We start from the raw sequence: 15,646 nt of genomic DNA on the forward strand, positions 1-15,646 counted from the left end.
AGAAGAAGATAACGAAAAGACACAAACTCGGTATATTCTGGATAACATCTGAATTTTTCCCTTAGATAGTCCGCTAGAACTAAATCATATGAATTATTACCTAGAGCTAATTGAGCCAAATAAAAAAAGATGATTCTGATGAGGTAGGTCTATTATGACTCATTATATCTGAGATTTTCCAATTGCGATACGCACTAGACCAATGACTGCATGTTTACACCGATGGCTCCCAAACGGAAACACCGTAGCTGAAGCCCACTGTGAACCTTCTCAGTGTATCTGACTCTTGGAAAAAACTTTACACTATTTGATGGAGAGATTCAAACCATAAAAACTGTCTTGAACCAACTCACCTGCAGCTCTATGTTCTTTATAAATGTTGTCATTCTAGTTGACACTAAGGCAGCTATATCAGCAGTTGCAAATTACCTGGAACCTCCAGTCAACAATGATGTACTACAAACCAGGAAGATCATCAGAGAGCTTAATAACCTGGGTAAAAAGTGTCCCGTCTGACTGCGGCATTGCAGAGAAAGAAATGGCAGATCCGCTGGCTAAGAAGGGAACGCATATTGTCCAAACTTTTCCCTGCACAATCCATACTCTAGAGCAGCTGTAAACATCCGTCACAGAGTCAGAGATGCTTTCCGAGTTAATTTGGAGGATCAGATAAATATGAAAGATAAACTTTAGAAGGAAGCTTTATTAACCGCACTCCCAGAATGGCCTAGAACACCTGTTACTACCGGGAATGACTACCTAGGTAGCCAAATTCATCGCCTAGGTATCCTACCAAGCCCATATTGTATACTCTGCAATATCTTGGACGTCACAGACGCTGATCACATTAAAAATTTGTTTATCACTCTCAGCTAGCAACCTTGTGGACAGATACTGGGAGGCCAGAGATAAAATGATGAATTTCTAAACTATTTACTTTTCAGTTGTACTCTTGCAATTGTTTTTGCATATTCTCTGTTTCCTTTTCTTTTGTTCATTGTAAGATTAATGATATTTGTCAATTAACTCTGCATTAAATAAATAAATAATACATATACATTAATTTTCGTTGTGTATGATGAAAAAATATTAATAATACCGTAATATGAGAAATACTAATCAAATATGTAAAACAAATTTATTGATATAATTAGTTGAGTTAATTTAGAGAACAGCTGTGAACAGTTCTAGACACTGAATAATTTGTAACATATTGCACGTACAAGAATATGACTTTGTGTTATATTCATGGAAAATAAAAAAAATCCACAACTGACAGAGAACATTCCTCCTTGTAGCTCTGTATCGCCTTCCCTCTTTGACCAACCCACTCTGCTGTTTAACGTTCAAGTGAATCGGAGATCTGTTTCATTTTGCCCACCGTTGTCATTATGCATTGTATGCAATGACAAAGAATTTCACAGAATGGTGAAGCTCAGATTAATATTAAAATATAGTGAGTTTGATAACAATATTACATTGAGACTAAGTAAGGAATACTTGAAATTGAAGAGAAGCAACAGCCATAACATTGCAAAATCATCTCAAGGCTATTACATTAACCTTAACACCAAGTGATAATTTGCCTTATCGTAAATACAGTAAATATTATTAACAAATGAACATTCAGCAAGGCATGTAGATAGATATAAAATATGTAGACTGACTTAAGACAGCTTAAGAGATAATAAATTTGTGTACTGGAATATGCAACATCATAGTTCCTTGAAAAATATGTGATTGTTTTGCACACTGAATTTTGAAGTGTGAAGGGACGGAGCAAGATTTCAACGACAACGACGACCTTATAAAGAGTGACATTACAAACCTTGACTCCTGGACGAATACAGCACCTTGTGAGACATGGGGCTTCTATTCCAATCCATAGTGCCCGACCTCGTGGCTCTGGCTGCTCTCTTCTTTACTGGTTTGTACTTGTACTTCACGCGGAACTTCAATTTCTGGGAGAAGTACGACATACCACACCTTAAGCCCACACCCTTCATCGGCAACATGAAGGACGTGTTTTTTCAGAAGCTCTGCATCCCTGAATTTCTGAAGAACATTTACGAGAAGCAACGAGACAAGCCATACGTGGGCATCATTGCGTTCGATCGTCCGGCCCTCATCCTGAACGATTTGGATCTGGTGAAGAATGTTCTGGTGAAAGACGCGCACCACTTCGTCAACCATATGGTGGGAATCAGAGAAAACGTCGACCCCGCGCTGTCGCGCCTCGTCATCATGCTTAAGAACGAGAAGTGGCGTCAGATGCGCTCCAACGTCACGCAGGTTTTCACCACGAACAAGCTTAAGAAGATGATACACCTGGTAGTCAAGTGCATGAAGGAACTGGGAACATACATAGAAAACGTGGCTGCCGGTGGTAAGTACCCATGCCATCTATTCTCCTTAATTTGATCACTTGTATCAAGTGAATAGATCATTCGAGACCGATGAGATAATAACATGAAAGAACTGTGCAAGAATGTAATGAGATGATTTGGAGAAACAGACGTATTTTGAGAAAGACACTTCACTGTAATTAAATTCTGAACAGTAACAAAGAGTTCGGAAAATATTTTGTGTATCCGCACCGTATAATATTATATTATGATATAGGATCTGCAACTACAAACTTCCCCACTGTCATAGAAACTCTATGGGGAATTACAAGCGTTACCCTGGTTGACATTCTCGGTACTCGCACCATTCTCGGTACTCGGATGATCATGTCTATTATCACAGTAGAGTTAGGTTGTAAACCAACAAGTACAATATGGAGCAGCGCGTATTATTAAGTCATTATGGAATAATTCTGGTAAATATTGTTCGATTCCAATTTGTGAGAATAGTGTCTTGTGCAAACGTCCCAAACCAGTAAATTATAAACACGATTTAACTTCGATACTATTAAAGAAGAAACGAACAAGAGGGGAACTTTTTTTAAAGATGACGTCACTAGAAAGACGTCCAAGGAAATCTCTCAATCCTTAGCAACAGGGTATAAGTATCGCAGATCTTTTTGGCACTTGTGAGGAAAGAGAAAGTTAGCAAGCTAGCCCTTCAGGTGGTGGTCCTGTATAGACTTGGGTCAAGGAAGGGGACTGGGGTACACGAAGGAGGAGCAATGACCCTAAAGAAAAGTATGCTCAGTTGCTTAGAAGAAATTGATCTGCAGACGAGATGTCGCCAATACTTTTTAAACTAAAATGTAGTAGGCCTACTAAAAGGGGATGAACGAGAGAGGTACTTCTCAATGTATACAAACTTATGAGGAAATAAGCACTGCAGTCAAAAATTAGGTACAGAGAATAGCAGAGGCAAACAAGATGTCTAAAAAAGGTGAAGAGGATTTTCTGAACAAAAATAAAGTTGAAAGAACATCAATGAAGCCATCAGGAAGGAAACGGTCGGTGGCAAAAGATCACCACTAATACTGATGACATTGACAATTGCGCCATTCGACGAACGATTCATGAATTCTATCTGTGGCACAAAATTACTCCTACAATTTCCTACGTGAAACCACCCATAATTGATTGGCGAGTACTAGTTTAAAAAGAATTTTAAGAGGGAATTCGAGTGTAAGAAGACGGGAGAAAAAAACCGAAGTGTGCTTAGGCAAAGAATATCATCTCTATCAGTCAAAGTTTAGAGAGAAAGATGGATCCATCATCTACGGAGAAAATAACTACACAGGGTGAACCAAAACTCTACCCACAAACTTTCACAGGTTGTTCAGGGATGTTGGCTGAGTGTTTGATATAGGGAACCTATGGTCTCCGTGGACTTATTACTGAGTATTATGCTTATTCTAATTTCAAATTTTGTTTCCTGTAAGGATGTTGGCTGAGTGTTTGATATAGGGAACCTATGGTCCCCGGTGACTTATTACTGAGTAATGTGCTTATCCTTATTTCAGGTTTGGTTTCCTGTAGGAATGTTGGCTAAGTGTTTTGATATAGGGAACCTATGGTCTCCGGTGACTTATTACTGAGTAATGTGCTTATTCTTATTTCAGGTTTGGTTTCCTGTAGGAATGTTGGCTAAGTGTTTTGCTATAGGGAACCTATGGTCTCCGGTGACTTATTACTAAGTAATGTGCTTATTCTTATTTCAGGTTTGGTTTCCTGTAGGAATGTTGGCTGGGTGCTTTGATATAGGGAACCTATGGTCTCCGGTGACTTATTAATAAGTAATGTGCTTATTCTTATTTCAGGTTTGGTTTCCTGTAGGAATGTTGGCTGAGTGCTTTGATATAGGGCCATTCCATGTCAAATCAACACAAAAAGGTGGACTTTTCAACCCGACCACCTCAGATTTTCATTAAATTTGGTGGGATGGTAAAGAACCTTAAGTTAATTAATTATGTAAAATTTTAGCCCTCAATAGTGCACGATATCCATACAGCAATTCTGTCAATACGAGAAAAAATGTAAAAATGTCGCATACTATATCAACAAAAATATAATCTTCATCTTACGAAAATTTTCAAACTTCAGGTAAAAGTGAGAAAATCACCATTTTAACACTACTACCTAAAAGCTGGAGCGTAAATAATATAAAAAAGAGTTCCTTTCAGCTTTCGAAAACATAATTCGGAAAGCCAAAGTCCTGGCAAAGGGAAAGGGAATTTTGTGTTCACCAAATCCGAAACCTGGAAAACCCTTGCTCGCGGCTGTTGCCGGTAAAGTTAAAGAATTCTGTTGTTCTGACGAGATAAGCAGAATGATGCCTGGTAAGAAATATTTGTTGTGATTAAAGAATCAGGGAGTAAATCACATGAGCAGAAATGAATTATATGCAGTGTTTAAAAATTCTAACCCTGAAATGAAGGTAATATTCTCCAAATTTTCAGCTCTTAGACCAAGAAATTGTATTCTAACTGGAGTTAATGAAACTATACTGTCTGTGTGTGTGTCCTTATCAGAATATATAACATATGCCGGAAGCAATTTATTAAAGTTTAAGGTCTACATGGAAAATTTTTCTTTATACCTTCCAACTTATCAACATTTCTTGGCTACTATGGTGTGCAATCCTCCTCATATAAATTGCTTGTTCAGGAAATGTACAGAATGTCCTGAACCATTCATAATAAGAGATGGTTTAGAGAAATGTTTCGAATAAAACTTCAGTGAATCAGTGACATACAAGCAGTGGATGACGACTGACCGATCAACGCTTGAGACCATAATGAAACCCACAGACAAATTTTTCGACTGTCTCTTGGAGAAACTTGGTGATTTACTGAGTCACTCATTTATATCATCTGAACAAAGTAAGTTTCTACGTGATATGAAATCATTTCTACAGCCATGCCACCTTTTTGTGTTATGCGACTTCGCTGAAAACTATTATTTCGTAATCCAATATGAAAGTCAATCATATCACAGGACTTATGTGCAGACAACCATTCATACTTTCGTAATATATTGTAACGAATCGTCATCCGATACAGTCTCTATTAAAAATCTGGTAATTATTTCACACTGCCCGAAATATGACACTACAGCTGTACATCTGTTTCAAAAATATCTAATGGAGTCATTAAAACAAACATCTGTAATTCACCACAAAAATTATGTATTTCTCCGAAGGATTCTCTGCTCAGTATAAAAATAGAAAAACATTTCCTGAACCTCACATTACATGAAGAAGATTTTGGATTTCCAACAGAATTGCATTATTTTTGCATATCGCATGGCAAAAGAGCATTCGTTGTTGTAGGTGGGACACTTAAAAGGTTTGCGGCTTGTGCTAGTTTGCAGAGACCATCCGATAAACAAATAACTACACCTAGGGAATTATACGACTGGACAAGGGATCATCTCCCAAACATTAATACTGTTTATGTGACTGAAAAAAGCTATACTGAAGAGCAAAAATGCTTGCTCTTCGATTTGCAAAATCCACCGCAGTGTCAGGAACACAACTTTCATACAGTCCTGCTGTTTAGGATAGGTATTATACTTGCTAAGCAGTTTTAAAATGCAGCTGAAACAACGCAGCATCCTGTCTGGAAAGATGAGCAGGCTATTTCATCTCAGCAATGAAAGGTAAGCATTTCTTACAGAACTTCAGGTTTAACAAAATCCATGTGACAATAATTTATTTGAGGTAATAATTTAAAAAATTCGAATTATGTACTACAAGTTAAATTAAATAGCGACATTCAAGAATGCGATCAAATATAATTAAATACAACGAATGTGTGGACATAATTATCGCGACTTACACGGTTAGCTTACGCTTGTAGTGACATAATAATTTTTATATTTGTAACCTATGACGATTCCAAGTTGAAACTTATCAGTTCAATATATGACTAACTGAGGCGTACTATATATATTTTATTCTTTAAAATAGAAGATCCGCATTTTTAAATATGAACATATGAAAATTGTTTCACCTTGTTTTTTTAGTGTAATTGAATACATGCAGAAAACAATATCAGCAATAAAAACTATCACATATTAAGAATGTATCACCCAATATTCGTAAATTTATCTGGAGAAGTTGTTCAGATACATAATTTTAATTGAAGCGGCGTGCTTACAAAAATATGATTTTTTTTCATGTTTGAAACGCCACTGACAGAAAACGAAAAGCACAGGACATATGAAACTCGGCACTTTTAGTTAGCTCGGCAGGTAAAACAAACCCTCAAATTTTGAAAGAAATCTGAGTCGGCCGGGTTGAACGCCTTGTTGATTTGATATGGAATGACCCTATAGGGAACCTACAGTCTCCGGTGACTTATTACTGAGTAATGTGCTTATTCTTATTTCAGGTTTGGTTTCCTGTAAGAATGTTGGCTAAGTGTTCTGATATAGGGAACCTATGGTCTCCGGTGACTTATTACTGAGTAATGTGCTTTTTCTTATTTCAGGTTTGGTTTCCTCTAGGAATGTTGGCTGGGTGCTTTGATATAGGGAACCTATGGTCTCCGGTGACTTATTACTGAGTAATGTGCTTATTCTTATTTCAGGTTTGGTTTCCTGTAGGGATGTTGGCTGGGTGTTTTGATATAGGGAACCTATGGTTTCCGGTGACTTATACTAAGTAATGTGCTTATTCTTATTTCAGGTTCGGTTTCCTGTAGGCATGTTGGCTGGGTGCTTTGATATAGGGAACCTATGGTCTCCGGTGACTTATTACTAAGTAATGTGCTTATTCTTATTTCAGGTTTGATTTCCTGTAGGAATGTCGGCTGGGTGCTTTGATATAGGGAACCTATGGTCTCCGGTGACTTATTACTAAGTAATGTGCTTATTCTTATTTCAGGTTTGATTTCCTGTAGGAATGTCGGCTGGGTGCTTTGATATAGGGAACCTATGGTTTCCGGTGACTTATTACTAGGGAAAGGGATTTGGAGTATTATAAAGAATGGTGAAATGTAGTATAGATATTCGTAGATCAGTGACTGCCAAGCGAGCTGCGTCGCAGAGCATGGACGAGTACAGTTCACTTCATACAAACTTACACGCAACGTGCTGTAAACGTATTTCAGAATAAACATAAGGAATAGTCTAATGACATACGTGTATAGTGGCCTACATACATAATCTGCATTTCACTTTGAACTACATGTGTTTTTCTTGGCAACGAACAAGACACCAATAAACAACATTACAAATATACATAATTAAATATCAATCTCTGCGTCCTCGCGTGTCAGGGAAAATATTGATGGCTGATAGTTGTCTTCTGTAAGGAACTCGACTCTGAATATGTATGTTTTTCTGTCAGGAGCGTGCTAAATTAAAACCTTTATTTACAATATCATGAAATATGATAATATGTACACAACGTACACTACAGTAATAAAAAAAAAAATATATATATATATATATATATGTAATACTACAATATTTACAACATAGCCTAATAGAGTATCATTAAATGTTGAACAAAATGTAGAGACAAACGAAATAGTATTTTCAATTAATGCTATGTTTTGGTGATAAAACAATTATTCCTGCTGTGCCTTGTTATAATAAATTGTAAATATCATTTTCAAATTTTCTAAACACAACTTTGCTCTTTTGCAAGGGAGGAAATCTTGTAACATGGAAAAACTCCGCTCTACATCTGCAGAGACAATTGGAGAATACTTGAAACAAAATACGTCAATTAAATTCACATGTTGAATGACATCATTGGGACACGTGTTTGTTAGTGCATCTGAAATCCGACTGAAAATACTATACCTATCATTTTTAATCAAAACTCTGTTCATTTTTTCACCAACACGTTTTCCTACTTCACCTTCTACTGCACTCAGTTTATTTACAATAGTACTCATAATATTTATTTGCTCAACTAGTTCTACTCCTGACTGTACTAATCGAATAATGGCATCCGGTAAATATAAAAAATTTGACTTAATATCCATGATTTCTTTTTTTGATTATTCTATCATTTAGCAGTTCCTGGCGTATTTGAATCGCAGCCGCGTCATCAAGATCGAAAGACTGGACCACTTTCTTCACAGATTGAAGGTGATGTGCGTAATAATAATTATTGCAAGCTTCTAACCATGACCCCCATCTCTTAAGAACTGGACATGGGAGAAGCGATAATTTAGGGAATTGTTTCCTGAATTTTGATACTCGATCTTAGCTTTTACAAATACAGTCTTTCAATTTTGTATTGTTAGTTGGTTTCACTTTCGGCTTGTACCTACACTTCGCTACGCTGAACTGCAAACCTGCATGTTGACGTTCTTACGCAACAACTGTCCCGTTCACCTGTTGTTGACGTGCAGAGACCTGCGAGTATGTCATGGAGGGGAGGACTTGGTATAAAGGGTTGTAAACAAATGACTATATAGATGCCAAAACTAGCTTTTACTACTCCAAATTCCGTTCCCTACTTATTACTAAGTAATGTCCTTATTCTTATTTCAGGTTTGGTTTCCAGTAGGAATGTTGGCTGGGTGCTTTGATATAGGGAGCCTATGGTCTCCGGTGACTTATTACTAAGTAATGTGCTTATTCTTATTTCAGGTTTGGTTTCCTGTAGGAATGTTGGCTGGGTGCTTTGATATAGGGAACCTATAGTCTCCGGTGACTTATTACTAATAATGTGCTTATTCTTATTTCAAATTTGGTTTCCTGTACACATGTTGGCTGGGTGCTTTGATATAGGGAACCTATGGTCTCCGGTGACTTATTACTGAGTAATGTGCTTATTCTTATTTCAGGTTTGGTTTCCTGTAGGAATATTGTCTAAGTGTTTTGATATAGGGAACCTATGGTCTCCGGTGACTTATTACTAAGTAATGTGCTTATTCTTATTTCAGGTTTGGTTTCCTGTAGCCATGTTGGCAGGGTGCTTTGATATAGGGAACCTATGGTCTCCGGTGACTTATTACTAAGTAATGTGCTTATTCTTATTTCAGGTTTGGTTTCCTCTAGGAATGTTGGCTAAGTGTTTTGATATAGGGAACCTATGGTCTCCGGTGACTTATTACTGAGTAATGTGCTTATTCTTATTTCAGGTTTGGTTTCCTGTAGGAATGTTGGCTGGGTGTTTTGATATAGGGAACCTATGGTTTCCGGTGACTTATACTAAGTAATGTGCTTATTCTTATTTCAGGTTCGGTTTCCTGTAGGCATGTTGGCTGGGTGCTTTGATATAGGGAACCTATGGTCTCCGGTGACTTATTACTAAGTAATGTGCTTATTCTTATTTCAGGTTTGATTTCCTGTAGGAATGTCGGCTGGGTGCTTTGATATAGGGAACCTATGGTCTCCGGTGACTTATTACTAAGTAATGTGCTTATTCTTATTTCAGGTTTGATTTCCTGTAGGAATGTCGGCTGGGTGCTTTGATATAGGGAACCTATGGTTTCCGGTGACTTATTACTAGGGAAAGGGATTTGGAGTATTATAAAGAATGGTGAAATGTAGTATAGATATTCGTAGATCAGTGACTGCCAAGCGAGCTGCGTCGCAGAGCATGGACGAGTACAGTTCACTTCATACAAACTTACACGCAACGTGCTGTAAACGTATTTCAGAATAAACATAAGGAATAGTCTAATGACATACGTGTATAGTGGCCTACATACATAATCTGCATTTCACTTTGAACTACATGTGTTTTTCTTGGCAACGCACAAGACACCAATAAACAACATTACAAATATACATAATTAAATATCAATCTCTGCGTCCTCGCGTGTCAGGGAAAATATTAATGGCTGATAGTTGTCTTCTGTAAGGAACTCGACTCTGAATATGTATGTTTTTCTGTCAGGAGCGTGCTAAATTAAAACCTTTATTTACAATATCATGAAATATGATAATATGTACACAACGTACACTACAGTAATAAAAAAAAATATATATATATGTAATACTACAATATTTACAACATAGCCTAATAGAGTATCATTAAATGTTGAACAAAATGTAGAGACAAACGAAATAGTATTTTCAATTAATGCTATGTTTTGGTGATAAAACAATTATTCCTGCTGTGCCTTGTTATAATAAATTGTAAATATCATTTTCAAATTTTCTAAACACAACTTTGCTCTTTTGCAAGGGAGGAAATCTTGTAACATGGAAAAACTCCGCTCTACATCTGCAGAGACAATTGGAGAATACTTGAAACAAAATACGTCAATTAAATTCACATGTTGAATGACATCATTGGGACACGTGTTTGTTAGTGCATCTGAAATCCGACTGAAAATACTATACCTATCATTTTTAATCAAAACTCTGTTCATTTTTTCACCAACACGTTTTCCTACTTCACCTTCTACTGCACTCAGTTTATTTACAATAGTACTCATAATATTTATTTGCTCAACTAGTTCTACTCCTGACTGTACTAATCGAATAATGGCATCCGGTAAATATAAAAAATTTGACTTAATATCCATGATTTCTTTTTTGATTATTCTATCATTTAGCAGTTCCTGGCGTATTTGAATCGCAGCCGCGTCATCAAGATCGAAAGACTGGACCACTTTCTTCACAGATTGAAGGTGATGTGCGTAATAATAATTATTGCAAGCTTCTAACCATGACCCCCATCTCTTAAGAACTGGACATGGGAGAAGCGATAATTTAGGGAATTGTTTCCTGAATTTTGATACTCGATCTTAGCTTTTACAAATACAGTCTTTCAATTTTGTATTGTTAGTTGGTTTCACTTTCGGCTTGTACCTACACTTCGCTACGCTGAACTGCAAACCTGCATGTTGACGTTCTTACGCAACAACTGTCCCGTTCACCTGTTGTTGACGTGCAGAGACCTGCGAGTATGTCATGGAGGGGAGGACTTGGTATAAAGGGTTGTAAACAAATGACTGTATAGATGCCAAAACTAGCTTTTACTACTCCAAATTCCGTTCCCTACTTATTACTAAGTAATGTCCTTATTCTTATTTCAGGTTTGGTTTCCAGTAGGAATGTTGGCTGGGTGCTTTGATATAGGGAACCTATGGTCTCCGGTGACTTATTACTAAGTAATGTGCTTATTCTTATTTCAGGTTTGGTTTCCTGTACGCATGTTGGCTGGGTGCTTTGATATAGGGAACCTATGGTCTCCGGTGACTTATTACTGAGTAATGTGCTTATTCTTATTTCAGGTTTGGTTTCCTGTAGGAATATTGTCTAAGTGTTTTGATATAGGGAACCTATGGTCTCCGGTGACTTATTACTAAGTAATGTGCTTATTCTTATTTCAGGTTTGGTTTCCTGTAGCCATGTTGGCTGGGTGCTTTGATATAGGGAACCTATGGTCTCCGGTGACTTATTACTAAGTAATGTGCTTATTCTTATTTCAGGTTTGGTTTCCTCTAGGAATGTTGGCTAAGTGTTTTGATATAGGGAACCTATGGTCTCCGGTGACTTATTACTGAGTAATGTGCTTATTCTTATTTCAGGTTTGGTTTCCTGTAGGGATGTTGGCTGGGTGTTTTGATATAGGGAACCTATGGTCTCCGGTGACTTATTGCTAAGTAATGTGTTTATTCTTATTTCAGGTTTGGTTTCCTGTAGGAATGTTGGCTGGGTGTTTTGATATAGGGAACCTATGGATTCCGGTGACTTATTACTAAGTAATGTGCTTATTCTTATTTCAGGTTTGGTTTCCCGTAGGCACGTTGGCTGGGTGCTTTGATATAGGGAACCTATGGTCTCCGGTGACTTATTACTAAGTAATGTGCTTATTCTTATTTCAGGTTTGGTTTCCTGTAGGAATGTTGGCTGGGTGTTTTGATATAGGGAACCTATGGTCTCCGGTGACTTATTACTAAGTAATGTCCTTATTCTTATTTCAGGTTTGGTTTCCTGTAGGCATGTTGGCTGGGTGCTTTGATATATGGAACCTATGGTCTCCGGTGACTTATTACTGATTAATGTGCTTATTCTTATTTCAGGTTTGGTTTCCTGTAGGCATGTTGGCTGGGTGCTTTGATATAGGGAACCTATGGTCTCCGGTGACTTATTACTAAGTAATGTGCTTATTCTTATTTCAGGTTTGGTTTCCTGTAGGCATGTTGGCTGGGTGCTTTGATATAGGGAACCTATGGTCTCCGGTGACTTATGACTGAGTAATGTGCTTATTCTTATTTCATGTTTGGTTTCCTGTAGGCATGTTGGCTGGGTGTTTTGATATAGGGAACCTATGGTCTCCGGTGACTTATTACTGAGTAATGTGCTTATTCTTATTTCAGGTTTGGTTTCCTGTAGGCATGTTGGCTGGTTGTTTTGATATAGGGAACCTATGGTCTCCGGTGACTTATTACTGAGTAATGTGCTTATTCTTATTTCAGGTTTGGTTTCCTGGAGGCATGTTGGCTGGGTGTTTTGATATAGGGAACCTATGGTCTCCGGTGATTTATTACTGAGTAATGTGCTTATTCTTATTTCAGGTTTGGTTTCCTGTAGGGATGTTGGCTGAGTGCTTTGATAGAAACTTATGGTCTCCGGTGATTTATTTCCGAGTAATGTGCTCATTCTTATTTCAGTAGTCGCCTTATTGCACGACATGTCAGAAGTGAAGAGTACAGTGAATTGTTTAACAAACAAATATGAGTTTTGTTCTAAGGTTTGTTTCATTACTCATGTAACTTTGGAATGTTTGTATTACAGTTTATGATATTACAGTATCTACTTCAGAACTTAGTTGATTACTCTTTAATTTTTCCTTGAAAATCTATCAGAACCCATCTTACCACCATTAAAAGACATGCTACAAGTAAACACATCAACAACTCATTACTCAGTAATAAATCAACGGAGACCATTGGTTCCTTATATCAAACACTCAGCCAACACCCCTGAACAACCTGAGAAAGTTTGTGGTTAGAGTTCTAGTTCATACTGTGTGTATGTATATATAAATATATATATCACAATGATAAGAGGATAGGATGGAGATCATAATAACAACAAATTGCAATGAAAGCAGTAGTGATAGTGTAGTGGCAAAAATTTTCAGAATAGCAATAAAAGCACGGCCTGTAACCTTTTATTACATTAGGTGTTGGTAACGTATTAGGATGATAGGTCTGTTTACATGAGTTCTGAGTGTACTTTTACTGTCACGGCGATTGACAGGCGAGTATCCGTTGGAGGCTATAGCTGGTTGGAAGACACGATACAAGTTAGTGTTTCGTTTTTGCTTAACATTTAAAATGTCAAGGGCCAAATGATTTGCGATATTTATAGTAGTAGTAAGAGTAGTCGTAGTAATAGTAGTAGTAGTAGTAGTAGGAGTAGCATGTAGTAGTAGTAGTAACAGCAGTAGTAATAGTAGTAGCAGCAGCATGTAGTAGAATCAGTAATAGTAGTAGTAGCATCAGCAGCATGTAGTAGTAGCAGCCGCAGGATTTAATAGCAGTAGCAGCAGTGACACCAGCATGTAGTAGTAGTAGTAGTAGTAGGAGTAGCATGTAGTAGTAGTAGTAGTAGTAGCAGTAGTAATAGTAGTAGCAGCATCATGTAGTAGAATTAGTAATAGTAGTAGTAGCATCAGCAGCATGTAGTAGTAGCAGCCGCAGGATTTAATAGCAGTAGCAGCAGCGGCACCAGCATGTAGTAGTAGTAGTAGTAGTAGTAGTAGTAGTAGTAGTAGGAGTAGCATGTAGTAGTAGTAGTAACAGCAGTAGTAATAGCAGCAGCATGTAGTAGTAATAGCAGCAGTATGTAGTAGTATGTTTAGTAGTAGTATCAGCAGCATGTAGTAATAGCAGTAGTAGGATTTAGTAGCAGTAGTAGTAGCGGCTCCAGCATGTAATAGTAGTAGTATTGGTAGTAATAGCAGCATATAGTAGTATTAGCAGATGTTAGTAGTAGTAGTAGTAGTAGCAGCAGCAGCATATTTAATTGTCTTTAAGCACTATACAACAATTGACAAGGTCAACATTTAAAAAAGCAGTGCGTAGTAATATTGTTAAAAGTAAATTACATAATAATACACATGTCTATAATTTAGTTTAAAAATCTTTACTATTTAATATTTTGAACTATCAGGCAAATTATAAAATTTAGATCCAAGACTCAAGTAACTATTATGGATCTTGTTTAATATATAATAAAGTGTATTTACTTTTGATTTCGACCTGATATTTTAATGGTGTATATCACAGCCTGAAATTAAAATTTGTTCTAAAAACTAAGAGATCTGATATATAAAGGTTGTAAGTAGTCAAATTATCTAAATTGACAAACAAAAGTCTACATGGGGTTGTATGATGACACTTCGTGATTAATGACACTTTGTGATTATTCTAAGTATTTTCATTTGCAATGCAAGGATTTCATTAACTTTGCTCATACCTCCTTAAGGAATTGATCCATATCTTACAACGGATTCAAAACAAGCAAAATATATACTTTTCACATAGAAAGGAGGAATACAATCTCTTAAAATTCGAATTAAATAAATAACTTTACATAATATATTGTAAATTCATCATATTATCAACATGTGTTACCCAAGTTAGTTGACTATCAATTTGAACTACTAAAAATGTAATATCAGTCTAACAAACGGTTATTAAATCGTAAGACAAACTTTTAAATGTAAATAAAAGACTAGCAACCTTGATATTTACTTAGAAGCATGCTATTGGCTGCAAACCATTCAGACGTTTTGGTCATTACTGATTCACTCGCTTGTTTCAAAACGCTCGAAGTTTAATAAAGATAGAATCCTCTGCAAACATTATAGTGTGAGTAGGAATACTGCTTGATAGTTCATTAGCAACAATAAGGAATTATAATGACCCAATACTCATTCCTATGGTACTCCATTATTTATACTACTCACTGAAGAAAATTAAACTATTTGTTTATGAACTGTAAAATAACACTTGAAAAGTTTTAATTGTTTACTTCTGATACCGTAAAAATAGAACTTAATCAATTAAAATATTATGATCAATGGAATCGAAGGCTTTACTCAAGTCTTACAAGCTTGCTAAAGCATAATCTCCATTTTAAAATGTGTGAAGTATCATAGCCCCTGAACTTCTTATCACGTCTACAGTACATTCACCTTCACTTCAGTAAATCCATATTCATCTTTGTAAATAAATATACAAATTTGAAAAAGTTATTTACTAGATTAAATATTGTGCTCGTATATTAAAAAAACTTTACCTAGAGATATG

At 36.5% G+C, this 15,646-nt stretch overlaps 1 protein-coding gene across 1 annotated transcript in view; it reads left to right on the forward strand.

The window, feature by feature from the left end:
- Positions 1–1,772: 1,772 nt before the first annotated feature.
- Positions 1,773–15,646, forward strand: part of LOC138711919 (cytochrome P450 6j1-like) — a 67,773-nt gene continuing 53,899 nt past the window's right edge. The window contains exon 1 of the mRNA XM_069843220.1: positions 1,773–2,386. Within this exon, the coding sequence (XP_069699321.1) occupies positions 1,864–2,386 (523 nt within the window). The 5' untranslated portion in view covers positions 1,773–1,863. The remainder of the gene's footprint in view (positions 2,387–15,646) is intronic.

This window comes from Periplaneta americana, chromosome 13 (genome assembly GCF_040183065.1).
Source record: "Periplaneta americana isolate PAMFEO1 chromosome 13, P.americana_PAMFEO1_priV1, whole genome shotgun sequence".
In the NCBI taxonomy this organism is placed as follows: domain Eukaryota; kingdom Metazoa; phylum Arthropoda; class Insecta; order Blattodea; family Blattidae; genus Periplaneta; species Periplaneta americana.